Source organism: Saccopteryx bilineata, chromosome 4, assembly GCF_036850765.1.
Source record: "Saccopteryx bilineata isolate mSacBil1 chromosome 4, mSacBil1_pri_phased_curated, whole genome shotgun sequence".
NCBI classification, from domain to species: domain Eukaryota; kingdom Metazoa; phylum Chordata; class Mammalia; order Chiroptera; family Emballonuridae; genus Saccopteryx; species Saccopteryx bilineata.
Window position 1 is genome coordinate 94,678,516 of NC_089493.1, and position 27,799 is coordinate 94,706,314.

Consider the following 27,799-nt stretch of genomic DNA (forward strand, 5'->3'; position numbering starts at 1 on the left):
GAGCTGCGGGGCGTGGTGGCCATGCGCCAGCTGTGAGAGCGCGTAGCCACCACCTGCAACCGGCGCGAAGAGCCGGAGCTGAGCAGGAGGAGCCGTTCAGCCCAAGGGTGGGTCCGGAGCCTGGAATCACGCATGTGACAGGAGTTGAGCTTCCCCTCGCACCTACACCTCTGGTTGCTCCCTAAACAACAGACCCCGCAATGCACAAGGCGAAGCTGTTGCTGGGTGAATATATCTCGTCCTGGAAATCAACGCGGATGGCCAGCTTAGGGTGGCTTGCCAGGATCCGCTCGCGAATACGGTGGCCCTAGTAACAGCCTCCACCGACAGGTGGGTGCCCCAGTCAGAGTCTTTGAGGCTACTTTCTTTCTGGAAATAAGTGCTAACTCCTGTCCTTTCTCTCCCAGGTCGTGTAATCAGGCCTCATAAGGGGCCAAAGTCTGGCCCAGAAAGCAAGGAACCACGTGATCGGCCTGCAGCCCGGTCTGAATCCACCTGGCACAGCTGCCTCTGGCTCAGTTGCACAACTGTGCTTCCCCCTTCAACCCACAGTCTCAGTGCTCTGGGCTGCCACTTTGAACTGGCACCACTTTGAGTCTAGGATGACCAGACACCAGAAATTCAAGACAGCCTAGATTTCAAAAATACTACTCCACTGTCTCCACCGACTATGGACAAGTTTCCCAGAACTGTATCCCTCTAGATGTGTCAAAAGGCTCAGGTTTCCAGATTTTTCTTTTTCTTTTTTGGCTGAGTGCATTTTCACCATCCTTGCCCAGCCAGTCTCTCACCCACCACCACTCTTTTTTTTTTCAACTATGATCTTGTGTATTTATTCTTGTTTTTGATTAATTTTAATGGAGTGACATTGATAAATCAGGGTACATATGTTCAGAGAAAACAGTTCTAGATTATTTTGACATTTCCTTATGCTGTATTCCCATCATCCAAAGTCCAATTGTCTTCCGTCACCTTCTAACTGGTTTTCTTTGTGCCCCTCCCCTCCTCCAACCTCCTCCCTCTCCTACTCCCCACCCCATAACCCCCACATTCTTGTCCATGTCTCTGAGTCTCATTTTTATGTCCCACCTATGTATGGAACCATATAGTTCTTAGTTTTTTCTGAATTACTTATTTCACTCAGTATAATGTTATCAAGGTTTCTCCATATTGTTGTAAATGATCCGATGTCATCCTTTCTTATGACTGAGTAGTATTCCATAATATATATGTACCAAAGCTTTTTAATCCACTCGTCCTCTGACGGACACTTGGGCTGTTTCCAGATCTTCACTATTGTGAACAATGCTGCCGTAAACATGGGGGTGCATTTCTTTTTTTCAAACAGTGCTATGGTGTTCTTGGGGTAGATTCCTAACAGTGGGATAGCTGGGTCAAAATGCAGTTCGATTTTTAATTTTTTGAGGAATCTCCATACTGTTTTCCACAGTGGCTGCACCAGTCTGCATACCCACCAGCAGTGCAGGAGGGTTCCCTTTTCTCCACATCCTCGCCAGCACTTATTCTGTGTTGTTTTATTGATAAGCGCCATTCTGACTGGTGTGAGGTGATATCTCATTGTGGTTTTAATTTGCACTTCTCTGATGATTAGTGATGTTGAGCATTTTTTCATATGCCTATTGGCCATCTGCATGTCCTCTTTCCACCACCACTCTTGTCTATACTGCTTGTCATACCCACAGGACTTTGCAGATGCCACCTCTACACAAATCTAAAATACAAATGTACTTGAAATGCTAATGGTTAACAGTTGCAAAATGTATAACCCTTACTCACAGGAGAGTAATGTAAAAAATTTATTTTTAACCAAAGACCCACCCTTTCATGGGAACCCCAAACATAACTAACAATAGGATTTTGAGATGATGCAGACTAGTAAGGAAGATATTGGGGCAAGGGTCTTTTGAGTGAGACCCTGCAATCATGGAAGTGGTTGCTGCTCACTTCCTACTGGGTATGGTGCCTGTCTATGGAAGGTGATGTTACTTTCTGGGAAACCAATCTGAGTGCTAAAATCATACCAAAAACAAATAAACGAGTGCCCGGAAGGATAGCCAGGATTTCCACCGGGGCAGTCTCACTCCAAGCCCATGCTCTCAACGTCTTCCCGTACTGGCCTTGACAATCCGTATCTCTCTCTGCCACAGGATCGGCTTTGCGATCGCCCAGCATCTGGCCCAGGACGGGGCCCACGTGGTGGTCAGCAGCCGGAAGCACCAGAACGTGGACCGCGCAGTGGCAGTGCTGCAGGGGGAGGGGCTGAGCGTGACGGGCATCGTGTGCCACGTGGGGAAGGCTGAGGACCGGGAGCGGCTGGTGGCCACGGTGAGAAGCGAGGTTATGGGCACAGACCCAGGAGGTAGCAAAAGGGAGCCAGCCTGAGCCTCCTTCCATGCTTTCCTGGACAACACTGGTGTGATCCACGTCAGCACTATTATCTAAGACATAAGTGTGTTCTGCATACACACACCAGTCCAGCAGCATCCTTTTACTGTGTGTCTTTCTGTTATGTCTCCAAGAATCATCCCATCCCAGTCTGGGAATCAAAAACTGCTCTAACGCTTCCACCCAGCATCAGCCCTTGGGGGCACCAAAAAAACAGCTGTCCTGGTTCTCCAGTGGTTTCCAACCTACCTGGGCAGATGGGAAGGCTAGATACAATCACAAAATAGATTTTCCCTCCTGTGAGCTAATCAGCAGTCAGTCCCTCTCCTTCAGTGTGTGGGCAGCCCACCATCTTTCAGCCACCCACTGGGTGCCATTCACTTTCTTCAGAGCCTACACAGCTTATCTCTAAACCTGACAACAACCCAAACAAAGCAAGGAATACTCTCCCTGTTTACACTCTGCTCAGAAAGGTGGAGCCATATCCCAAGGTCCCACAGCCAGTAAGAACAGAGCTGTGAGTCAGCCAGACCTGACAACCTGCCTACAGGCTACCAGGCATTTCCCCATTATTGTCAGGTCAGGCGCTGGGTGCCCCCTCGGACTTGACTCTCAAAGACAGTGTCTAAGCCAGAGTCAGAGTTGGTACTTGGTTCCAGCCTTCAGGGTACACAAGAAAATATGAACACCTGGGAAAGGAGGCTGCCCTTCTCTTGGGCTCGGGGCCCACACTGTATTCCCTGGAGTGAAAGGTGATACTACCCAAAAACGGAAAGTGCAGGATTGTGCTCATCAATGGGAAGGCTGGCAGAAATAATTTGGGTAATCTTAGAAGAGAGGATGTTAAACAATGATAGAGGCATAAGGTTATTTCATTTTTTTAAGATTTTTTAATTTGAGAGAGAGACAGACAGGAAGGCAGAGATAGAGAGACCAGGGAGAAAGAAACATCAACTCATTGCTTCTCTTTAGTTGTGCATTGATTGCTTCTCACATGTACCTTAACCAGGAATCAGACCTCAAGCTCAAGTTGAGCCAGTGACCCTTTGCTCAAACCGGTGACCTTGGGCTCGAGCCTACAACCTTGGGATGGTGTTGATGATCCCATGCTCAAGCGGTGGCCTTGGTTTCAAAGTGGCTACCTCAGTGACCTCAGCATTCCAGGTAGACACTGTCCACTGCACCCCCACCAGTCAGGCTAAAGGGGGATTTGTTTTGTTTTGTTTTGTTGGTGGTGGTTTTAAAGATACAGGAAGAGGGAAAGAGACAGAGAGACAGAAACATCAATCTCTTTCTGTATGTTCCTTAACGGGAGTCAAACCAGCAACCTTTACATACTGACTCGATGCTCTAATCAACTGAGATATCAGGCCAGGGCAATGCTATTCCATTTTTAAGAAACCATTTGGGGCCTGACTGGTGGTGGTACAGTGGATAAAGTGTCCACCTGGGATGCTTAGCTCCCAGGTTCAAGCCCCATGGTCATCGGCTTGAATGAGGGCTCATCTGGCTGCACAGATTCAACAGCTTGAGCACAGGGTTGCCGGCTTGAGCATGAGATCATAGATATGACTTCATGGTCACTGGCTTAAAGTCCAATGTTGTTGGCTTGAGCAAGGGGTCACTGGCTCAGCTGGAGCATCCTGGTCAAGGCACATATGAGAAGCAATCAATGAGCAACTGTAGTGCTGCAACTACAAGTTGATGTTTCTCACTCTCTCCCTTCCTGTCTCTTCTGTCTCTGTCTACCTCTCTCGCTCACTCGCTAAAAACAAACACATACAAAAAGGAACCATTTGGTAATGCTCAAATGTACATTGTCTAGAGCCAAATGTAGGTTCAAGAAATTCACCTTTATCTGGCATAGGCTGCTGCACAGAGCTTGAGATTGGGACCTTGATACTGAGAGTTAAAGGAAGCCATCTGGGATCCTGGGTCAATGAGTGACTAGCCACATGAAATGTATGTAGCAACTTAATGTCAAAATCCTGTCAGGAAAATCATCTCACCACATCTGTCCTGCAGCCTTGTCCTAGTGGTGGGGCTTTAGCTAGACCTTGAGCAGTGAGTGGGGTGGACAGATGAAACAGGACGGGATTCCAGATGACTCTGCAAAATGAGCAGACAGCCAAGGGCTGAGGGAAGAGGGGAGCACTGTCGGCCCACAGCAGAGAGCACACGTTCAGGAGCGCTGGTGTAATGGGCTGACGGGAAGGAGGGCACAGGGGCCTCCACAGCCTACCAAAGGCGTTTAGATGTCCTTGCAGGGAAAAAGAGGTTTTGAGCAAGACGAAAATGGTTATTAAAGGAAGACTCTGGCACTGGCAGGAAGGATATGTTAGAGTAGAGAAAACACTAAGCCAAGGGCATCAGCGAGGAAGCCCTTGCTGTCATTCAGGTCTAGAACAGTGAGGGTGGGGCCAGACTGGATACGCCCAAGAAACATTAGGTGGGAACCAGCCAAGATTTCTTTTCTAACCCAGCGTCAAGAAATGGAACAGGAGGGAAGAGTCTAAATGACTCTCAGAGCAATGTCAGGATGGAGAATAATAGGATACTTGTTAGCAATTCGAGCTGTGTTCTGCCTGTTGCCAGCTGTCACCCTGTGATCAGGAAAGCTGCTGCCCTGAAGACAGTTACTACCCAGTGGCCTCCTAATCTGCACCTGGAAGCTTCTCAAAGGTGTGATGAGAGGAAACCACATTAGCTACTTCTCCACTTGATTATACTTTTTCTAAAATATATACCTATCAGAACACAGAGCAAATGATACTAAACCACTTTTGTGTAGTGATTGCACAATTAGAGGAAGACTGAGAAGACACCAGCTGGGTAGTCAGAGTACCTTTCTCATTAATCTTTGGTTCTCTATCTCTGTCCAGTCAAAACCCCACCTCCTCCCCTCTCCGTGCTGACTGGCCTGGGGAGGGGGGCGGGATGCACAGCCGAAATGAAAAGGCTCTCCAGCTGACTCCAGTGCGATCCCCCAGCTTCTCTCCTGCCCCAGACACACAAACATAGACCACAGCACATCACTTTCTATCGTGTTCTGCACTTTCCTAGTCACAAGTCCATGGGCCAGACTTACACAGAGCCAAGGCAAGTGACTGGGGTTTAGTGCCAGGGCACTCAATTTAGACAGCACAAGAAAGTATTGATACTGGTTTTAAAAGATTATGTGATTTTATATCAATAGTTTTGTGAGATTTACATGTTGATAGCTCAGCCACTCCTTTAGCAGTGTAGAAACAGCTGAGCTTAGCACCTAGTTAGCAAGAATAATTAGTTAAAATGGGAGCTAGCAGATGGTACACATGGTTAATAGCACCCCTCCCTGCGCCAAATCAAATTGTGAAGCACCAAGTTGACTGAGGCCTCATTTACTGCTGCTTGCCCCAGGCATGAAAATTGCAGGTTCCAGGCAAATGCAAAGTCTGATTGCACGGTAGTACAGAGAGTCCTTGGGTTATAACAGTCTCAACATACAATGTTTCGAGTTGACAATGCTCACTCCCATAAAAACTTTTAAAAGTTGAGATGTGTTTCAGCTTACACCATTAGTGTCATACCTATGGACTACATGGGCGAACTAGTTTGAGTGCAGTGGAAGAATACACAATACAGTGTACAGTACAGTATATTTATGTCCTTTTCCTTTTTCTGTGGTTTAATTATGTTTTTATGTTCTAGATTATGATTTTACAACTGTATTATGATAGGTAAGTGACTTAGGCTAGGTGTGTTTCTACTTACACCAAAATTCGGGTTATATCACTGCCCTAGGAAACAAACTGTGTCACAAGCTGAGAAGCCCAGGTATATTGTCGGCAGAGTCTGCCTGGCCACTCATCACCGCAGCACGTGCCTGCCACCACCTACTCACAATTTAGTAAGGGGGTGAGATGTTACCTTTCTTGGTTTTCCCAGCTTCAATGTCAGCTCTGCCTGGAATCTTCATGCCTGCAAGCCAAAAAAACGGGGGTGGGGAGAGAGGGGCAACAGGGGGTGACATGACATTATAACCAAGTACATAACTGCTTTCACCCCAGGCTGGTGTCTTCTCCATCAGACTGATTTCATTTCTGCCACCAGTAACTAGCTTTGTGCTCTGAGCAAATCCCTTTGCCTCTCCAAAGACTGAAATGACTAGGTCCCCTGTTCTTAGCTGGCTTTAATATATCATTACTGAGCTACAGGACCTTGAGAAATTAACTTCCCTGGACCTAGTGTCATCACCCTCACCATGAGGACATGGGTCATAACCTAAATTAGGCCCTTTTCAGTGGTAACTTTCTATTTAAAGCAGTTTCACCGTTCAGGTAGGTGTGAACAGGTTGAGTTTGAGATAATGGTAACTCATATCAAGGAGAACTGGGCAGCAAGCACTTGGAGATAGGTGCTAGGACTCACTGTGAAAGGGGAAGGGTCTAGCAATAGATTGTGAAGTGACAGCAGGCCATGAGAATAAAGGAGCTTCCCAAGGGGTCAGTGACAGCTTTAGAAGAACGGGGGCAGGAAGAAAAGATGCCAAAGGAATTATACGACCCTAAAGTGTTTAGCAGCAGAGGTTAGTGCAGCTTAGGAGAAAAATGTTTCAAGAATCAGAAATGTCTTTTTGACATCATTTTGTTCTTAACAAGGAATTCTTTATCAACATTGATTAATGCTCTTCCCCACTGATCTGAAGCCCTGATTCACACATTACTCTTTTCAGGCTGTGAAACTTCATGGGGGCATTGACATCCTGGTCTCCAATGCTGCCGTCAACCCTTTCTTTGGAAACCTAATGGATGTCACCGAGGAGGTGTGGGACAAGGTAAGAGGGGATTAAAGCAGCAAAGCAGCAGGGTGCAGGCCTCAGAAAACGGCACTAACTCAGTCGGCTTTTAGGCTTTGAATGCATCCGTCAGGTGCAGTGTAAATGTGAGGAATCCGTGCAGTTTGCCATGAACCTGCAGTGCACCTGGTAAAGGCTAGTGGGGACCTCCTCTCTCCCTACCTATCTTCTTCATTGCTGCTTCGACCAGTTTCGTCTTCTTCCATTTGCTCCTTGCTAGCCCCCTTCTTCCCTCAGCCCCACCCCTACCCTGCCCTTATCTGGGTTATCCAGGCTCTTCTTCCTGGTTTATTCTAGCAAACATGGCAGCTAATCTGTCAATAACTAATACACTTAAACTTGCATACCACCTGTCCCCTTTTCCAGCTACCAAAAAAGAGTACTTCTCATTATTGGAAAACTTTAGTTAACTGCTACCTAAGAGAAATACCAGTTCTTTAATAGCTGCTAGTGAAGTGAAATACCAATTCTGAAAAAGTGAACTAAGTTGCCACTTATCACATACAGCCTTTGAAAACACCTGCACTCTTTTAAACTGCAATGTCAACAAATTGGAGTCTGACTTGTGATGGAGCAGTGGGTAAAGCATTCAACCTGGATATGGAAGTCTCCAGTTCAAAGCCCTTACCTTGCCTGCTCAAGGCACATATAGGAAGCAACTACTGCAGTTGATGCTTCCCGTCCTCCCTACCCTCTTCTCTCTCTTTCTCCCCATAAGAAGGTAAGGCTGTGTCAGAGAGGGTTAGGAGGGATAAAGATGGAAAGGTCTGGTCCCTCACACAGCCCACCTCCTGTTACTCTTGCTCCCACAGACAACAGTGACAGCTCTCCTCTGCCTCAGGCACACACTTCACTAGTTTGGGAACACTGCATCTCTACAGTGGGGTGCGTGCAAGGAGTCTGCTTCTGTGTTTGCCAAAACAAACACAGAGATGTCCCGGTTACAGCAGAGAAGAGCTCGGTAGAGGCCCTGATCCTCTCCCCAGCACCCGGCTTCTGGGAACTCTATTTTCTTTAGCTTCTCTGTCCTGTCCCTCAAGGACTACTTGTGCAAACAGGGCCTACTTTAGGACGGACTCCCACTCCAGTGCTCCCAAAGCCATTCTGATGCCAGGCATGAGCTGCAGGCTTAGTCACAGCTCACTAATAAGTCGGGGTATTATCATCTCAGAGCCCCAGAATTGAGTAGCCCCTTGCTTCTCAATCTTGATGCCTAATAGGGGTACTTGTCAAACTACAGATGCTCAGGCTCCACTCCCAGAAATTCTTTTTCAATTGGTCCAAGAAAGGACCTGGGCATCTCCAGAGGGCGCTGACTGTTAAGCCTTCCTCATGATTATAGGGTGCGGCTAGGATGAAGAACCACTAATCCAAGCCTTCTAGGTTTGAGATACACACTCTACCCACCTCTAGAGAATTCTAGGCAGTTATGTTCAAGTGTTCCCAACAATGCAGTCACTCATACAAACAGTGAGAATTCGCACATCCTTACAAAATGGACCTGACTCTAGGGACAAAAACAGATTCCTGAAAGAGCTGTCTGTGAATTGAAGTTGTGCAAATGGAGTCATTTTAAACAAACCATGTACGGTCACACAACTTCCTGATGCTGGACTAGTTTGCACACATGTGAAGCAAAATCTTTGAAATATGAAATAGCTGGGCCAGGCAGTGGCACAGTGGATGGAGCTTCGGACTGGGATGTGGAGGACTGGGGTTCAAAACCCTGAGGTTGCCAGCTTGAGGGTGGGTTCATAGCCATGACCCCATGATCACTCGCTTGAGCCCAAAGGTCGCTGACTTGAAGCCCAAGGTCACTGGCTTGAGCCCAAGGTCACTGGTTTGAGCAAGGGTCACTCACTCTGCTGCAGCACCTGAATCAAGGCACATGTGATAAAGCAAACAATGAACTAAGGTGAAGAATTTATGATTTTCATCTCTCCCTTCCTGTCTATTCCTATCTGTCCCTCTCTCTGACTCTGTGTGTGTGTGTGTATGTGTGTGTGTGTGTGTGTGTATAATAGCTGCTTATTGGTTTATCCATATAGCTTTGAATTTTGGTGTCCTGAGTTCTCTAAAAAAGAGATACTCCATATTATTTGAATGTAAAGTTTTTGCAGAGTACAGCATTTATGCTTATATTAAATCATGACAGCTTATCATCATGGTAACACTATTTGATGGACTTGTACACTGGTCCTGAAAAATCACCTGGTACTTTTTCATGGAGCAAATTTCATGTTCTGAGGACCAGGTCGGGGGGCCTGGCCTGTCTGATTTTTACTCCCTTCCTTGTTTTCCCTGCACCCCAGGATAGGCAAGCCAGAGGAATGTGCAGGCATTGTGTCTTTCCTGTGCTCCGAAGATGCCAGCTACATCACTGGGGAAACAGTGGCAGTGGGTGGCAGAGCCCCGTCCCACCTCTGAGTACCTGGAGAGAGCCCAACAACGAAGAGATCGGGCTCCAACTCCTGGTTCAGTTGCAGACTCATTGACTGGCCTTTCCCACCTCCACCTAGCCTACTGCTCGCCTTATACCTCTCAGTCAAAATCAGTTCTGCCCTGTGACAAGACCCCGCCGTCCCTGCCGTCAAGGTTTGGTCTTAGGAGAATTCCCACTGTTGCTGCAACCTTGGATAAAGACTTCCCCTGAGGACCCTGGGCAAGCCTGCTGAAAAGGCTAAGTCGACCTTGGCAAAGACCAGCTAATGTATATTTCTTTTTCTGGGCATCTGGGGAATATGAGGAGATGGGAGAGAGGGAACCTAGAGTTGAAGGAGGGGGAAGGAAGATTGGAAATTAACTGTTTGCAAATGAGGTGAAAATAAAATGGAGATGATTGTGTTGCTCTGAATCAATGTGTTCATTTGTTTAGTGTGGTAGATGAACAGAGAGCATAAATCTGAATGGATTAGATCTCTGGATCCCCCTTACCCTCCTCCCTGTCTCCAAGACCTGAGCTGATGCACAGGAGTGGAGGTGTCTGCAGAGCCGCCACAGGGTTCTCCAAAGCTGGGTGAGCAAGAAAAGAAGGATGAACTCCCCCAGATCTGGCCAAGTCCTCTCCCGGCGTCGCCCTGGACCCCGAGTTCGCTCGCAGGTCAGCGAGGCCTAGCTGCACCGACCCGAACACACGGGAAAAGGGAGGGGCCCTGCAACATGGCCCCGCGGTACGCGGGTCCACAAACAAAAGAAATGGGTTTCGCTCACGGTGCCCGAGGACTGTGTGGCACGCAAAGCGGGACGCTGTCCCCAGACCGACAGATGGTCCAGGCTGCAGGTAACACGCACAGAGAGTCACACGCGGGAACCGGCAGGCAGGGTCAGCACCAGCGCGCGCAGGGTCTCACGCGGCCCGGAGGCGGCGCGCATGCTCGGTCCGGCTCTTCCCCCGGCCGGGCGGGGACCCCGCGCTGGGAGGCGGGGGCACCAGCGCCCGCGCAGCCGCTCCTGACTGGAGTGGGCTCGGCGGCTGCTGCAGCGCTCAGCGCCCGGGCCCTGCCGGAGCCGGGTCGAGCATGTGCCGCGGCTCCCCAGCGGCGGCGGCGGCGGCGGCGGCGGCGGCTCCTCTGCAGCAGCGGCAGCAACAGCGGCCGCCATGGCCAAGTCCAGCGCGGAGCTCACCCGCGAGCTGCAAGGTACGAGGCACGGTTGTCTCTGGGACGCCCGGTCCGGGAGCATCTCAGACCCAGGGCGCTGCTCCCCGCGCACACCCCAGTCGCGATGCCTGCTGCCCCGCCCCATGCATTCCCGTTGCGAGGCAGCCCCCTGCCCTGCAGACCAGCTTGGGGCATCTGTCCCCGGAGCATCCTCCGCCGCCCCCACGCCTCACCCTGTCAGGACCTGCTGTCCCAGAGCCGCCGGTGCATATGTTCGGTGACAGGTGCAGTCCCCTTACGCTCGCTAAGGATGACTCAGTGACCCGGCCCACCTCTCAGCGAGGCGTCTAGTGTCCTCTCCGGAGAGTGCCGTTTTCCCAGCCCCGCCGAGCCAGGCCCGCCCTGCCGCACGATGGGAGCTGCCCCTGGTCCTGACCGCCTCTTGGCTCCACACCCTTCCCTTCCCTTCCCTTCCCGGCCCCGCCCCGGAACTGCCCAGAAGAGCCCCCCAAGCAGCCTGGCAGCGCCCGGACCAGTGGGGCAAGGAAGGGAATCAGGGAAGAGTTTGGATTGGAGATCATATCAAAAGCAGGGTCACTGCAGCTCGCCTCCCACAGCCCCCGTCCCAGCCTCCCCCCTTCTCACTATCCTACACCCACACCTCAAGGCCTCTCCTGTTTGCACCGTCCTCAGATGGACCCAAACCAAGGCCCAATCCCCCAGCACTACCACAACCCTGACCCCCAGAGGCAGGAGCACAGCCTAACCCACGCAGACATCAGAAAGCTCAAGGGGACTCAGAGACATGCTGTACCTTGGCAATTTCCCACACCTCCACACATGCACACAAGCACAACCATGAAATGTGTGTATATACCTTTATAGCACCCGCACCCCCACCTCTCTCTCTTTTTCTCTTTCTCTCTCTCTCTCTCTTGCTCAGATATCTGGATGATTCTGCCAGCAGTTGTGAACAGGTTCATTAAATACTAACTCCTTCCCACCCTCCTGCCAACCCTCAACACACCAGAACCTTGTGTCTTGTGCCTCTTTCACAACTTAAATCACAACATACTCCTTCGCACTTACATATACCACCAATGCCACACATAGACTCCCTGGCATCTTCAGAAGGTGCACACACATGCATAGTAAAAGGCAGACACACATCCAGACCACCTAGAATACAGTCAAAGGACAACCGCACACCCCTACACACTGACTTACTGTATAGATCAATGTTACTGGAGTGAATCAGTTGGAAAAATCCTTCACACCCCCAGAAGGTAAGACACAGCCTCACACAGTATCACTCAGCAACTGTCCTTTGACTCAGGAACATCAGGACTAGAGTTTTCTCCACACTTTCTCCCTCTCTAATCGGAAAATGAAAGTCACCCAAAAAAGATAGGTCTGTGTCCCTGTCCTCCTCCCCTTTCCTCTTCTCCCTTTCCCACCCTCTCCTCCCCTCCTCCTCCTCCTCCTCCTCTTCCTCCTCCTCCTCCTCCTTGTTCTTCTTCTTCTTCCTGAGAAAAAGGGAGATAGATAGACTCCTGCATGTGCCCCCTACCAGGATCCACCCAACCCTCACTGGGGCTTACACTTGGTCCAACCGAGCTATCCTCAGTGCCCGGGGCCAAGACTCAATCCAAACAAGCCACTGGCTGCAAGAGAAGGGAGAAGGGGGAGAGAAAGGAAAAGAGAAGCAGATGGTCACTTCTCATGTGTGCCTTGACCAGAAATCTAACCAAGGACATCCTTATGCCCAGCCAATGCTCTTGCTCTATCCACTGAGCAAACTGGCCAGGGTCTGTCTCTGTCCTTCTTTGTCTCTCTTTTTCTCTCTCCTCCGACCCTTTCCTTGGAGAGCCCTGGGGAGGTCATGGTGGCCAGGGTAAGAGGAGCTGTGAACAGGCCCCTCTCCACATGCAGACAGCATCCGGAGGTGCCTGAGCCAAGGGGCTGTGCTCCAACAACATCGCGTGAAGCTGGAGACGAAACCCAAGAAGTTTGAGGACCGAGTGCTGGTGAGGGCACTGCGCTTGGGAGCAGAGGGAGGTATTGAGGGCAGCTGGGCTGCTGAGGGCAGAGAGGCTGGGAGGCAACGGAGACAGAGGTGGGGAAGAGCTGAGGAGTCATAGCCTGGGGGAGGAGCAGGCAGGACTGTGTGGATGTCCAGGACATTAGGATGGGGCAGGAGAGAAGGAGGACCCCCAGAGCAGAGGGCCACTGCTAGCAGGAGGGTGCCCACAGGCTGAGGGGGCTGAAGGATGGCGGGTTCATTGGCCCAGGAAATTGCCATTAGCTGCTGACTTTCTTTCCCTTCCTCTGAAGGCCGTGACCTCCTGGCGCCTCCACCTCTTCCCCCTTAAAGTCCCAGCCAAGGTGAGTTGGGCTGAGGAGTGGGAGAGCACATGGCATGCTCCCTCCCAACCCTGGCAGCCAGATGCTTACCACAAGCTGAGCATCCCCATGCCCCCAGGTGGAGAGCTCCTTCAATGTCCTGGAGATCCGGGCCTTCAACACGCTCAGTCAGAACCAGGTGAGCACCAGGGCCTGGGGAGACCAGCAGGAGGAAGGAGTCAATATCTGAGGCCCTGCGCCCCTCTCCCCCAGATCCTAGTGGAGACAGAGCGTGGCATGGTGAGCATGCGGCTGCCCTCAGCTGAGAGTGTGGACCAGGTGACGCGACATGTGAGCTCTGCCCTCTCCAAGGTCTGCCCTGGCCCTGGGTGAGTGGCAAAGGAGGACTCTCTCTCAAGGGGTTAGACATCAAGGAGAACTCCCTCCTTGCCCTGGATCTGAGCTCCTAATACAGCAAGGGGAAGAGGGAGCATGTTCCTGCTCCTGTGTTTTCCTGGAGGTCCAGAAACCGTAAGGGGGAGGATGAGGGCCTCCTTTCACCTCTCTGGGATGGATTTGTTCATCTTCCAGGTGTCTCATCCGGCGTGGAAATGCAGACACTCCAGAAGGGCCCCGAGACACGTCCCCCAACTCTGAGACTTCCACATCTACCACGCACAGTGTCTGTGGTGAGGGGGCTGACTTGACAAAAGTGAGACCTGTAGCTCCCTGCCCCTTGTCCAGAGTCCTTTATATGTAGGGTTTCACCTGCTGTGAGGACTCCACAGCCCCCGGGCCTCAGAGGGTCATGGTGTAGCATGGATTCAGGACACTAGCACATAACATGACCTTCACCATTCCTTAACCCCCAAGCCTGTTCCTCACCCCCTTGCCCCTCGTGGAGCAGCCAATCTACTGCCCCACAGGTGGCTTCTCTGAGACCTACGCTGCTCTGTGTGACTACAATGGGCTGCACTGCCGTGAGGAGGTGCAATGGGTGCGTTGGGCAGGGACCCACTGTTTGGGCAGGTGGGGCCTGGAGGGAGTGGGCAGAGGAGGAGGAGGGGAGCAGGTGTGAGCCAGTTCCACCTCTCCAAGGATGTGGACACCATCTATCATGCTGAGGATAACCGGGAGTTCAATCTTTTGGATTTCAGCCACTTGGAGAGCCGGTAAGCTAATAGGGTAGAGACTCCCGACCACCACCCCAAATGCCATTCTGGTCCCTCCCATAGTCCCAGCTTTTTCTCCCCACCCCCACTTCTTTCTACCCATTCAGGCTTTCCCCAGCCCAACCACTCCACCCCTAGTCTCTTCTTTCCTGCCCCAGCCACCTGCTCACCACCCTCCTCCCCTCTTCAATCTCCCCACAGAGACTTGGCCCTAATGGTGGCAGCCCTGGCCTACAACCAGTGGTTCACCAAACTCTACTGCAAGGACCTGCGGCTGGTAGGGACTAGGAGGAGTGGGGGAAGTGGGAGAGAGCGGTGTCCTCTCTTGTCTATTGATGCCTGATCACAGCACCCGCTCTGTCCTCAGGGCTCTGAAGTGCTAGAACAGGTGTTACATACCCTGAGCAAGTCGGGGAGCCTCGAAGAGCTAGTGCTGGATAACGCCGGACTCAAGACGTGAGGCCAGCCTCCTCCGTGGGCAGTGGTGCCCCTTGATGTAGTCTTAGGGCCCCAGAAACTCACAGCACAATACAGGCCTCTGAGCTATTTCATATGGCTCCTCACTTTATAGAAGACTGAGGCCCTCTCTGGGCAGAAAACAAGTCAGTGGTCAAGCTGGGAATCAGACCTAAGCCTCTTGACCCCCAGATCCATGTTCTGCCCCAGCATGCGCCATCAACTACCAAGCAGGGTGGGCTTCTCTAGTCTCAAGGGCCCGAAACTGGGCTTTGTCTCAGCACAACTTCTCACATGCTCCAGAACGGTGACAAGTTCGTGGCAGACCCCGAACTGCGCCCCACCTGTGGGGTCCTTCCATTCACAGCCAAGCAGGCAGGGGGAAGAAGAGGGAAAGCCCAGGGGCTGGGACAAATAAATCCTTTCTCCCTTGCCTGAAGGGACTTTGTCCAGAAGCTGGCCGGGGTGTTTGGAGAGAATGGGAGCTGTGTGCTGCATGCCCTCACTCTGTCCCACAACCCCATTGAGGACAAGGGTGAGCCCCAGCCCAAAATCCTACCCCCACAGCAATGCATACCCCTATCCTAGCCCAGAGCCCAGCCTGGGCCTGAACAGTGGTTCTCCAACCTGATGCCAGCCCCTGCCCCCACACCACCGTCCTTGACCCCAGGCTGGTACCCCACTGAAGCCCCTATTCTGACTCTGCACCACCTGCTCCCACTGCCCAGCCTCTCACTGGGCCCACTGTTCTGCCTGCCTTCCCAGGTTTCCTCAGTCTGAGCCAGCAGCTCCTCTGCTTCCCCAATGGCCTCACCAAACTGTGCCTGACCAAGACTGCCATTTCCCCTCGAGGTATCTGCACTGGGACCACTGACCTTTGACCTCTGACCCTCCCCAGTGTCACCTGGAGTGTGGAGCCCCAGAGGCATACTCACACACTCACGCAGCATCCCAGGGATCAAGGAAAGGAAAGGAGCCACATTTTAGGGTTGGGGAGGAGTGTATACCCAGGGAAGAAGTGGGGACGGGGGCCAACCCAGCCTAGTACCCGCTGTGCTCAGGGCTCCAGGCGCTGGGCCAGACCTTCGGGGCCAACCCAGCCTTTGCCAGCTCCCTTCAATACCTGGACCTGAGCAAGAACCCTGGGCTGCTTGCCACAGATGAGTCCAATGTGAGTCCATGGAACAGCCTCGAGCCCCTGCTGAAGCACACTCAGACTTCAGGGCCGGGGTCTCTGCCCTGTAGCTGGGTTGGAGGGACTCTATCACCCCTGCTGCTGGAACTCCTCTGTCCATACTTCCCAGGCCCTCTACAGTTTCCTGGCCCAGCCCAACGCTCTGGTGCACCTGGACCTGGCGGGGACCGACTGCGCCATTGACTTGGTGAGGGGTTGGCAATGGCAGGCCAGCTGAGGTGATCTGGGGAGGCCAGGGTGGGTCTGTGCCTCACCCCCTTCTTTGACTATGGAGGTGGGCAGAGCTGGCAGGGTGACTTCAGGTTCAGCTGCATTGTAAAGAAACACCCATAGCTGACACCTGGGCTGAACTCTCTCTGGTCACTGCCCAGGGTTATGTCACTGTGCCTAAATATCAGACCTCGCTCCACTGCCCTTGCTCAGTGCTGAGTCCATGAGGAGGATAAGATACTTCCCTTAATGTGCACCTATGGGCCTGTGGTGACCCTAGCTTTATATATCCACTGCTAGGAGCCTCTCCCCCAGCCCTGGGGACAGGCAGGGGATGGGCTCATTTTCCACAAAGGGGAGACTAAGGCAGTAAGAGGCAAATTGGGCATCCATAGTGGGCTCATACAGACTGATCACAGAGGTTAAGTGCCAGGACCTTGGTGGGGAGTGAGGAGACCTCCCCCACCCTTCCCAGGCCCTATGAGACCCACCATGTCTCTCTGTCTCTCCCCACAGCTTCTGGGTGCCCTGCTCCATGGCTGCTGCTCCCACCTGACCTACCTCAACCTGGCACGCAACAGCTGCTCTCACAGGTGGGAGCATGAGGGGCACAGGGAGGCCTAGGGCAAGCAGCAGGTGCCCCCTTCCTTGCTGATCCTGGGAGTCTCTGCAGGAAGGGCCGGGAGGCCCCACCGGCCTTCAAGCAGTTCTTCAGCAGCGCCTACACACTGAGCCACGTCAACCTGTCCACCACAAAGCTGCCCCTGGAGGCCCTCAGGTCGGGTGGGTGCAGGGTTGGGGGAGTGTCCTAGAGGGACCCATAGAGAAGGGGGTGAAGGGTAAAAGGGGGCGTGCTGGCCTTCTACCCACAGGGCGCTGCTCCAGGGCCTCTCCCTCAACAGTCACCTCAGTGATCTGCACCTGGACCTCAGCAGCTGTGAGGTGAGCCCTCAGTCCCCCAATCCCACTGCCTGTCCCCTACCCACTGTTCATTTCTCTGTCCTAAGTCAAACCCTGGAAGTATCTTGCCTCTACACTCCTCTACAATCCCCAACCTGATTACACCTCCACTTTCCCTTCTCAGTCTGTGGTCTGTGTCCCTCTTTCAAGAGGTCATATTCAGTCTGCAGTGTCTCCCCACTCAGTTTTGCAGAGGGAGATACCAGGCTTTACCCCCAGAGGGCAGGAGTAAGCTGTCTCCAGTGCAGGGGCCTGGAGATTTTTTCTGACTTAAAGAAGGGGAGAGCCGGTCCTAGGGAAGACTCTGGTGTGAAGAAAGAGCCTCCTGATTGTACACCACAGCTATGATATGATCTTGAGTCCTGGGGTCTCAATGCCCCTCCCCCCACCGTGTCCCTGCAGCTCCGCTCAGCAGGAGCCCAGGCTTTGCAAGAGCAGTTGGGGGCTGTCACCTGCGTGGGCAGCTTGGATTTGTCCGACAATGGTGAGTGCAGTTGCTTTTCTTCCTGGGGTCCAAGTGGGGAATGGGGCCTGGAGTGTGGGGAAGAGGCCCTATGGAGAGTCCTATGAGCCTCCGGCCTCAAGACCAGGCCTCTCTCAGGGTTTGACTCGGACCTCCTGACACTGGTGCCCGCACTTGGCAAGAACAAGTCCCTCAAGCACCTGTTTCTGGGCAAGAACTTCAATGTCAAGGCCAAGTAAGGTCCCTCCCCATACCACAAACCCTCACTCTGTCATCCACCTATCCTACTGGCTCACTGTATTACCTCTGACCCCGACCTGCTCCCCAGTAGCTCAGCCCTCTCCCTCCTCTGAGCCCTGACTCCCCTCAGGACCCTGGAGGAGATCCTCCACAAGCTGGTGCAGCTGATCCAGGAAGAGGACTGTGTGAGTGATGGCTGGGAGGAGGCTTGCCTAGCCGGGGCTTTGGGGACCGGGCCCAACCCCCATTTGCCCTCACAGTCCCTGCAGTCACTGTCGGTGGCAGACTCCAGGCTGAAGCTGCGCACCAGCATCCTCATCAACGCCCTGGGCAGCAACACCTGCCTGGCTAAGGTGGATCTGAGCGGCAACGGCATGGAGGACATCGGGGCCAAGATGCTGTCTAAGGCCCTGCAGATAAACTCCTCCCTCAGGTGGGCCCTCAATTGGACACAGAGACTCACACACATTGTGCCCTCCATGCCTGCCTTGCTCTGTACCCCATCTTCCCAGAGAACCCCTAGTCCTAGAACCATCTCTGAGTCATCCTCTGCCCAAGAAAGGGAGGGAGCTGTGTCAGGGACCCAGAGGAAGGAGCAACAAGTTGTGCTTACCCTCTCCCCAGAACTATCCTGTGGGATCGGAACAATACATCTGCCCTGGGCTTTCTGGACATCGCAAGGGCCCTGGAGAGGTGAGTGCACCAGGACCTGGCCTGACCCAAGCCCCCTGCTTCCTGTGCCTGGATCAGGCCTGAACTACTTCAGCCCCAAGTCAGTCCCCTTGATCTATTTGAAAAGAAATGTTAGGAAGGGCCATGGATGAGGGAAATGGTCAGCAAGAAGTGGGTTTGGAGGAACAAGGGCTTCTCCTCACCTCTTCCCCCACCTGGCTGTGCCACTATGTCCCACAGCAACCACACGCTGCGTTTCATGTCCTTCCCTGTGAGCGACATCTCCCAAGCCTACCGCAGTGCCCCCGAGCGCACGGAGGACGTCTGGCAGAAGGTGGTCGCCCAAGCAGGGTGGGACCCAGAGGGCAGGGGCCAGCCCACATCTCCAGGCTCTGATGCATTCGCCTGTTCTCTCCAGATCCAGTGGTGCTTGGTGAGGAACAACCACTCGCAGACGTGCCCCCAGGAGCAAGCCTTCAGGCTGCAGCAGGGCCTGGTGACCAGCAGCGCCGAGCAAGTAAACATTTCCCTCCGGGACCTACGGGGCATACAAGGTGCAGGTGTGACGTGGCAGGGGTGGGACATGAAAGAGACATCACATGATGCCCATAACTGGACTCAAAGTGTGGGGAAGGCAGGAAGACAGGACATTCAGAATAGGGGCCCCAAACATGAGTGAACACATGGGCAGACAGTGGGGGCCCCCCAAACAGAGGGTACACAGGACTGTGGGAGCTCCACTGGGCATTCAATAAGGGCTTCCCCAGAAGTGGGCCCAGGCCATGTAGAGACATCAGCACCGCCCTTGTAGTGCTAGCACCAATAGTGCTGCCCAGGAGACACAGAAATCAGGTGCCTAGGGTCCTACTGGGAAGGTGTGCGGTGCCCCTAACCCTCCTCCTGGCCATGCTCCAGATGCTGCAGCGGCTGTGTGGACGAGTGCAGGAAGAGGTTCGGGCCCTGAGGCTGTGCCCCCTAGAGCCTGTACAGGATGAGCTGCTCTATGCTCGGGACCTCATCAAGGATGCCAAGAACTCTCGGGCGGTGAGCTCACCACAGCTCCCTCCTTCCCTTCCCCCATACTGGGTGATCCAGTCCAGAACCCAGGAAGGAAAGCCATGCTAACCCAGCAGTGTCCAGGCCCTCCCTGCCCCATGCATCCGCCCTCCTAGCTTAGGGTACCCAGGGGTTGGTTCTGGCCTTCTGATCATAACCCCTTCCTTACATAGCTGTTTCCCAGCCTCTATGAGCTGGGTCATGTGCTGGCCAATGACGGACCTGTGCGGCAGAGGCTGGAGTCCGTAGCCAGTGAGGTGTCCAAGGCTGTGGACAAGGAGTTGCAGGCAAGTCCTGGGGAAAGAGCCCAGTGTTGACCCAGGCTCTAAGTCAAGGGGATTATGAGGGCAAGGAAATACAGCGCTGAGACCACTCCCATTGCAAAGACATTGCTAGCAAACTGGGCTTGAATTATTTCTGCTAGCCTCAATCTTGGCCCCTGACCTCTTACCTCCCCCCACCCTGGACTGACTCTTCCCTGTCCATATGGTCCGGTGAAAACCTGAGTGTCCAAGGCTCTGCTACTAACTAGCCCTGTGACCTTGGCAAGCCATAGAGGACGGAGTCTCTTGGCTGTGGAGCCACGCCTGATCCTGCCCCTCTTGGGGCTCTGGCCTCCCTTCCCCCATACTAGGTGATCCTGGAGTCCATGGTCAGCCTGACGCAGGAGTTATGCCCCGTGGCCATGCGCGTGGCTGAGGGGCACAACAAGATGCTGAGCACTGTGGCTGAGCGCGTCACTGTGCCCCGGAACTTCATCCGGGGAGCACTGCTGGAGCAGGCGGGCCAGGACATTCAGAACAAGCTGGAGTGAGAGTCAGACCGGCTGGGGCGGGGCTGGATTGGGCCCAGAACACTTAGGGACTTGGGGCCCAACTCTCAGCAATGAATAATGAATGGCACAATCTCCATTACAAGGGATAAATCTTTAACCAACTGCAACCTTGCTATTTAGGGTCGGTCTGATCTTTGCCCTAGAAATCTAAGTGCTGAGCCAGGGTTTGGGAGCTGGGGTTTAGGGAAAAGGCAGCACGCACAGGTGTGCACATGTACATAGCCACACATACACCCAGAGACCGCTCCTGAACACACAGCACAGCCCCCTCAGAGGCATGGTCAAAGAAAAATGATGTGATTGGAGTGTGTGGACTACACTCTCTCCCTCCCAGTTTTCACCCCTAGACCTCTTTCATCTGGGTCTGGGTGCCACCACTCGCCATACTAAGAAAAAGAAAAATTATAACAAAAATAGCTGGTTTCTGCTCTCAGAGCAGAGGCCAGCAGGGCTCATTCTGTACCCCAGTTTACCCAGCTCTGTTCCCCGGAGTCCCAGAGGCCTGGCCTGGAGCTCCCTTGCTCTCGTCCTTCAGTCCTCTTTGCCCACCCTCCCAATCCACACACACCTAAGCTGAGGTCTCTGGGCGGGACTGGGCATGTCTTTAAGGAGACTCGAGTGTGGTCTCCTTAAAGGTCTCCTACAGCACCTTCGGGCCTCCTTGGACGACCAGGCCAGCCGGCCCTCTCCCTCAGGCACCTGGGAAGGGCAGGGCCGAGGCTCAGGGCTGGGGAAGGAGTGGCTGAGCAGCCCCACCTGTGCCCACAGTGAAGTGAAGCTCTCAGTCGTCACCTACTTAACCAACTCCATAGTGGATGAGATCCTGCAGGAGCTATACCACTCACACAAGAGCCTGGTAAGGCTTCTGAACCCTGGCCAGGCTCAGGCATGCCCCTCCTGTGGGCATCACACCATCTCCCCCAGCCTCCTCCCTTCAATACTCTAGGAGGTGGAACACTTCCTTGGGGTCCTGTTCACGCCTGTCCTTCCCCAGGCCCGACACCTGGCCCAGCTAAGGACACTATCAGACCCACCAGGGGGGCCGGGCCAGGGGCAGGATTTGTCCTCTCGGGGCCGGGGCCGTAACCATGACCATGACGAGACCACAGATGATGAACTTGGGACCAACATCGTGAGCACCCCACCCCCAATCCCTCCGTAACCCAGGTCCTGCCCTGGACCTTCACTGTCCCCTTGAACTCCTGTGGACTCCACTCTCCCCTTACTGAGCTTGGTCTCATCCCCCAGTCCCAGCCAGCCCAGCCTCTTCCCTAGTCCCAATGCCCCAGCCACCCAAGGACAGGGAGGCAGGAGGGACTTTAAAAAGAAGGCTTTATGAGGCACGGAGGCTCCTGCCACCTGCAGCCTGGCCCCACCTCTGCCCCACTTTCTGCAGGACACCATGGCCATCAAAAAGCAGAAACGCTGCCGCAAGATCCGCCCCGTGTCTGCTTTCATTAGTGAGTCCCCAGCCTCGGGGCTAATGGCCCTGTTTTCCTTTCTTTTTTTCCCTGTCTCACCAGCCTGCTTTCTCCCTGTCCCTCCTGCTAGTCCTTCTAAACACTTCTGTCCCCACAGGTGGGAGCCCTCAGGACATGGAAAGTCAGCTGGGGAGCCTAGGGATCCCCCCCGGTTGGCTCTCAGGACTCGGGAACAGCCAGCCCACAGCTACTGGCTCCTGGGAAGGTCTATCTGAACTCCCCACTCATGGCTATAAACTAAGGCATCAAACACAAGGCAGGCCCCGGCCCCCCAGAACCACCCCTCCAGGACCTGGTCGACCCAGTGTGAGTCTCCAAGACATCGCAAGAGGATCGACTTCACTTAGCAATGCCAGAGCCAGGGGTTGTTGCTTAGGACCCCAATGCAGAGGCACCCAATCTGGCAAGTGCCCCAGCAGGCCACCAACAGAGGAACTATCCAATTTGGATGGAAGGCAGACCTTGTCACTTATAGGAAATCTGTCTGCCAGACATTGGCAGTCCTCATTGTGGTGAGAGCTGCCAAGCTTAGGAAATTTCCAGGGGAACTAAAGTCTGAATTTCCATGGGGCCAAGAGAGGCCAGTCCAACTCCAAAGGGGAAGGCCCTGAGTGGGTGGGAGGGTCTTCCTGGCCCAGATGAGGTTCCCTACCTCCCCCCCCCCGGCAGGTGCCAGTATCTGGGATGCGTCAGGAGAACGGGATGGCCACCCGCCTGGATGAAGGGCTCGAGGACTTCTTCAGCCGAAGGGTCATGGATGAAAGTTCCAGGTGTGGCACCTAGACACACTTCCATTTGCATCAGGCCCTGCGGCCCTGGAAGGACTCATGTATCTGCCTGGCTCCCGTGGAGGCCTCTCCAAATACAGAGACCAAAGCCAGTCTCTCTGGGACATTTCCTCCATATTCTCATCCTTCCACACCTAGCCCTTTTCTTCCATGTTTTCTTCATCTCAGGACAGCTAGCTGGGAAGGATGGGCCACCACAGTGGGGCGGCAGGGAGTGGGGTGGAGGGGTGGCGGCAGGCCCTGGGTTGAGATGCCATTAAATGGGCAGGAGGCCTGGAGGGCGTGTTCTCCTTCACTGTCTTGCACAGAAGGAACTGGGTCACTTGGAGAGACTGAGAGAAGGAGAGAGCAGGAGGGAAGAGTTGATCTGCTGGAAGGTTATGACAGGGAAGGTGAGGACACCATCTCCCCTTAGATAAGTGAAAAGGGCCTCAGAGCGGCAGGAGAAACTAGATGAGAGAGGAAAGTGGGAGGCTTATGAAACCCAAGACTAAACTAACACCACCACCATCCTGGGCATCTGGCGTTGGCATCTCCCCACGGCCCTGTCATTAACTCTCCCTGGCCCTGCCCAGCTACCCCCGGACTCTGCGGACCCTGCGGCCAGGCCTCTCAGAGCCACCTCTGCCTCCACTCCAGAAGAAGAGGCGCCGAGGCCTATTTCACTTTCGCCGGCCCCGGAGCTTCAAGGGGGACAGGGGACCAGGGTCCCCCACCACTGGGTTGCTCCTCCCTCCACCACCACCCCCACCCCCAACTCAGGAGAGCCCCCCCAGCCCAGACCCTCCCAGCCTTGGCAACAACTCCTCCCCCTGCTGGAGCCCAGACGAGGAGAGTGGCCTCCTCCCTGGAGTAGGGAGGGGCCCCGGGCCTTCCTTCCGGAGGAAGATGGTAAGTGAGGCAGGAGGTAGAGTCTTCCCCCTTCGCTGTCCCACACGTAGCCCACCTGCCCCTCCCACCTCAGGCAACTAATGGGAAAATGCTAGGACTCAGGGCTCTGGGGAACTCTGGTCATCCCAACTCCCTGCTCCTTGAGAGTGGGCTAGGACTGGTGACCCAGAGCATGCTGGAAAGGCTGCATGCATATTTGGGCAGCAGAAGGACCTTTCAAAGGGTCTGGACAGGGCTTTCCCCAGGCTGGGGCTCAGAGGGGCAGGGGCCGTCTCCCACTCCCTTGCAACCTGTGAAGCCCCCTCTTCCTCAGGAACTGCTTGTAAACCTAAGACCTTGTTACAGGGCACTGAGGGGTCGGAGCCAGGGGAAGGGGGCCAGGCCCCTGGGACAGCACAACAGCCAAGGGTCCAGGGTGTTGCCCTTCCTGGGTTGGGAAGAGCCAAAGGTTGGAGCTTCGATGGGAAACAAGAGGTAAGGGGAGCGCTCAAGGCAGTGAACTGAGGGTCCTGTGGGTCCTTGTCTACCAGGCTTCCCTTCCCGCACCCGTCCCTAGTCGGTCAGTGGAGAGAGCCATGCTTTGGCATTAGAAGGTGTTGGCTGCATCTCTGCCCTCACCAGACCCTTGCTGTGGAATTCCAGACAAGTCACTTAACCTGTCCACTGGAGCCTCTACTTCCTTGTAAAATTGGCAGTCATAAAAACACTTACCTCCAGAGAGCTGTTTCCCAAACTTTGGTGACGATTACCACCTGTAGGACTGATATTTACCTTCTCCACACTCCACCTGTGTTATTATTTACATAATATTTTCATTTAAATTAACTCACCTTTTTTAACTTAGACTAGACCTGTGCATTATTATCTTTAAAATCAAAGTCACCTGACCAGGTAGTGGCGCAGTGGATAGAGCATCAACCTGGGATGCTGAGGACCCAGGTTCAAAACCCCAAGGTCATCAGCTTGAGCATAGGATCATAGACATGACACCATGGTTGCTGGCTTGAGCCCAAAGTCACCGGCTTATGCAAGGGGCACTGGCTCAGCTAAAGCCCCCGGTCAAGGCACATAGGAGAAAGCAATTAATGAACAACTAAGGTGCCACAACTGAGTCAATGCTTCTCATCTCTCTCCCTTCCTGTCTGTCTCTCTCTCTCTCTTTCTCTCTTGCTAAAAACAAACAAAAAAACCAAAGTTTTGTTTTCTTCTACTACATATAAAATAAATGTATAACTATTAAAATAACAGCATTTTCATTTGTGCAAGCAATTTCTTATGCCCTAGGGTGATCTGGGTACCACTATTTGGGAAAATGGTCCAAACATCTAGGGACTAATGACATGAGATGCTAGAGCAGAAGCCCCTTATCAACTGCAATCCCCACTGAAGGGGCCTTTTGGATGACCTGACTCAGCTGTCCTTGCAGGGCACAGGCCCAGACCTGGAGAGCAGTGTCCAGGCTTGGCAGAGACGGCGCTCTTCGGATGACGCAGGTGAGAATGGCCACCCTCCCTTTTTTCCTGTGACCCTCTACAGGGTCCCCTCCTAATTTGCCTTTCCTGGTCCCCTTCTCCCCTCCTCCCCCCCCACTCCAGGGCCTGGAGCCTGGAAGCCCCCACCACCCCAAAGCACCAGGCCGAGCTTCAGTGCCATGCGCCGTGCAGAGGCCACATGGCACATAGGTATGGAACACCTCTTCTCAGGCAAGCAGCACTGGAGGCCCAGGATCTATCCAAACAGAAGCCATGGCCTCTGCATCAGGGAATTTACAACCAAGAGTGGCAGTGAGAAGTCAACACAGTGAAAATATTTAAAGATATTTACAAAGCTATATCCAAAAGGGACAACCCAATCCAAAGAGAGGCTTTACAGAACAAAAGAGGCTTTATGGATCGGTTGACAAATGCAACCCTTTGTGGGTGAATCCAGATAATTCCCTAGGGCAGGGGCCAGCTCTGGTCACTGTCAGCAGAGTGGCACCCTCTATAGAAAAGTTCTCTCTCTGACCCTCAGCTGGGAAGAGAGTGGGCAAGTACTAGTCATGCCAGGCCCACCTCAGACATTCCGTCCTTCTTCAGAAATAGCTTGCCAAGCAGGCCATCCTCAGCTCACCCTCAGAGAGATGCCACAGGAGGGGGCAAGGGTCCTGCCTTGGAGGTCGAGACCCTGCGTGTTAGTCCTGGCTCAACCACCACCTGAGTATTGACCTTATACAAGTCCTTTACCTTCTCGCTTTGAGGCTCTGAAGAAATAAAAGGGAGGGGTTCATGGTATGACACTTCCCTTTTCTGGGTTCAGAGCACCTTTCACTATGGAGCTTCTAAAGGAAAACTGGCCAGCTCAGTGTCTACCTAAGTTCCCCTAGGCCTGGAATGTGACCCTTCAACAATACCGACATGGACACATCTCCCTGTAGATACAGGTGCCCTACAACCCTCCTCCTCTCCCACCCCCAGGCCAGGGCACAGGGCGTGGAGCAGAGCCAGCCTGGCCCATCTTGGCAATGCCTGTGCTCCTGCCCATCCTCCAAGGCCCAGCCAGTACTGCGGGCATCTTTGCTGGTTTCCCATCCCCACACAAACTAGTTAAACACCCAAAGTGGAGCTCCATCCTTCACTTAGGAGACCACAAGAGATGGATGCTCACTGCACCATACCCATCACCAGCACCCTTCAGGTCTCTCTTACACCTCACAGGTACACACACGGACACCTTCCAGGTGGGTTACCTTCAGGCTGAGTTTGCCTAAAGCCACAGAGGCAGGATGTAGGGGGTGCAAGGGTGCCTCTCCTTGAGGCTCTCGCCATCTAAATCAGACTGGCAGACAAAGTTTGGGGAGTGCCAGGCTGCAGCCTTGGCAGGGCCCCGGGCACTGCAGCCCTGGACAGGCGGCATGAGCCACAGGCTCTGGCTCTATCCCAGCAGGAAAGGGTTCAGGCCCCCCTCTTCAAGAGATGCCGCCAGGCCAGAGCCCACTCCAGAGGGGACAGGCTCAGGACCATCCTGGGACCACGGGCTAAGGAAATATGAGAGCAGAAGGGAGCAGGCAGAAGCAGAGGAGCAAACAGGCCTGGAGAGGGAAGTCTGGCCTCCAGGGCTTCGTGGGGCCAGGGCCAGGGAGGGCTATGAGAGAATGCCTGTTCCTACAGCTGCTTTTCTCTCTCCCAACCCCATAGCTGAGGAGAGTGCCCCCAGCCACAGCTGCCAAAGCCCCAGTCCAGCCTCCCAGGATGGGGAGGAGAAGGAGGGGCCCTTATTCCCTGAGAGGACAGTTCCCGCTAGAAATGTCAAGGTGAGGGCTGGCAAGGCGGGTGGGGAAGGCACTTTGAGGAGGCAAAGGACTAACTGACCCAGCATCTTCCTTCTTCTGCCAGCTGCAGGATCTGCCTTTAGCTCCGCGGCCCCCCAAGCCAGTGGCTGTGCCCAGGGGCCGCCGTCCCCCCCAGGAGCCAGGGGGCAGGGAAGAGGCTGAGGCTGTGGGTACAGCCCCAGGAATGAACAAACCCCAGCTGAGGCTGGGCTCACAGCAGGATCAAGTGGAGTCCGAGGTCCAAGGTCTGCCACCTAGCTGGAGGGGGCCTCTGCTACCCACACTGGGTAGCACAAGATGAGTCACTGCCTGGATGAGCACCCAGCCCGTGAGCCCCACTCATATGCTAGACCTGCCTTGACTGTCATTTCAGGGCCCCTAGATCCAGGTCGCCGGACTGCTCCCCTGAAGCCCAAGAGGACACGGCGGGCTCAGTCCTGTGACAAGCTGGAGCCCGATAGAAGACGGCCCCCTGACCCCACAGGTGCCGGTGGGGTGGGCAAAAGGGAAGTCCTCCTTCCCCCATCTGTCCAACATGGCGCATCCCATACTGGGCAGCTGGCTCTCCCTGCCCGGGAGACAGGGCTCCCTGGATCTGTCCCCAGGAGGAACCAGTGAACCAGGAACAGACTGACAGCTGCTGCAGCACCCTCCCCAGCCCTCCTCTCGACATGTGCCTCACAAGGACTGCCCCCACCCACCCCTGCCCCTCCAGGCCCCTCTGCCAGCCCATCCCACAGGGCCAGGATGGCAGGATGAGGCATGGGGGACAGGAGGTGGGGGACAGGAAGGGAGGGAGCAACCTGGAGAGAGGGAGGCTCTGGATGCCTGCTCCCTCAGCAGAGAGCTTCAGTGTGGGGACCATCTCCCTCCCTGGAGGGCGGC

General features: G+C 54.0%; 2 protein-coding genes and 1 pseudogene across 4 annotated transcripts; 2 read left to right on the forward strand and 1 right to left on the reverse strand.

Moving 5' to 3' along the window:
* The first annotated feature begins 200 nt into the window (after positions 1-200).
* On the forward strand, positions 201-10,097 carry LOC136336109 (dehydrogenase/reductase SDR family member 4-like; annotated as a pseudogene).
* Positions 9,959-11,276, reverse strand: LOC136336110 (WAS/WASL-interacting protein family member 3-like). Of its 2 annotated transcripts, none has more exons than XM_066277503.1 (2): positions 11,087-11,276; positions 9,959-10,874 (listed from the first exon to the last, which is right to left on the reverse strand). In XM_066277503.1, the coding sequence occupies exons 1-2, from the start codon at positions 11,110-11,112 to the stop codon at positions 10,541-10,543; spliced, it is 360 nt and encodes a 119-aa protein (XP_066133600.1). In that variant the 5' UTR covers positions 11,113-11,276; the 3' UTR covers positions 9,959-10,540. The 2 variants fall into 2 exon arrangements, with proteins under 2 accessions (XP_066133600.1, XP_066133601.1); XM_066277504.1 differs by having other exon boundaries at positions 11,025-11,103.
* On the forward strand, positions 10,763-27,743 carry LOC136336107 (capping protein, Arp2/3 and myosin-I linker protein 3). Of its 2 annotated transcripts, XM_066277501.1 has the most exons (40): positions 10,763-10,881; positions 12,775-12,869; positions 13,177-13,227; positions 13,325-13,384; positions 13,459-13,574; positions 13,777-13,874; positions 14,112-14,182; positions 14,284-14,357; positions 14,559-14,634; positions 14,725-14,813; positions 15,254-15,348; positions 15,579-15,665; positions 15,875-15,984; positions 16,118-16,195; positions 16,735-16,811; positions 16,892-16,996; positions 17,091-17,160; positions 17,581-17,662; positions 17,780-17,876; positions 18,012-18,066; positions 18,142-18,314; positions 18,506-18,574; positions 18,794-18,887; positions 18,972-19,070; positions 19,469-19,597; positions 19,783-19,896; positions 20,244-20,419; positions 21,213-21,300; positions 21,439-21,576; positions 21,841-21,904; positions 22,023-22,231; positions 22,595-22,695; positions 23,289-23,604; positions 23,950-24,078; positions 25,031-25,097; positions 25,200-25,286; positions 26,781-26,896; positions 26,979-27,159; positions 27,288-27,398; positions 27,520-27,743. In XM_066277501.1, the coding sequence occupies exons 1-40, from the start codon at positions 10,842-10,844 to the stop codon at positions 27,546-27,548; spliced, it is 4,116 nt and encodes a 1,371-aa protein (XP_066133598.1). In that variant the 5' UTR covers positions 10,763-10,841; the 3' UTR covers positions 27,549-27,743. The 2 variants fall into 2 exon arrangements, with proteins under 2 accessions (XP_066133598.1, XP_066133597.1); XM_066277500.1 differs by having other exon boundaries at positions 27,288-27,743.
* The last annotated feature ends 56 nt before the right edge of the window (positions 27,744-27,799 follow it).

Coding starts and splice junctions, on each gene's coding strand:
- LOC136336107 (XM_066277500.1), top strand. CDS start 10,842: ATGGCCAAGTCCAGCGCGGAGCTCACCCGCGAGCTGCAAG. Junction 13,385..13,458: donor ACACGCTCAGTCAGAACCAG/GTGAGCACCAGG, acceptor CCTCTCCCCCAG/ATCCTAGTGGAGACAGAGCG. Junction 16,196..16,734: donor CCGACTGCGCCATTGACTTG/GTGAGGGGTTGG, acceptor CTCTCCCCACAG/CTTCTGGGTGCCCTGCTCCA.
- LOC136336110 (XM_066277503.1), bottom strand. CDS start 11,112: ATGCACCGGCGGCTCTGGGACAGCAG. Junction 10,875..11,086: donor CGGCGGCTCTGGGACAGCAG/GTCCTGACAGGG, acceptor CGTACCTTGCAG/CTCGCGGGTGAGCTCCGCGC.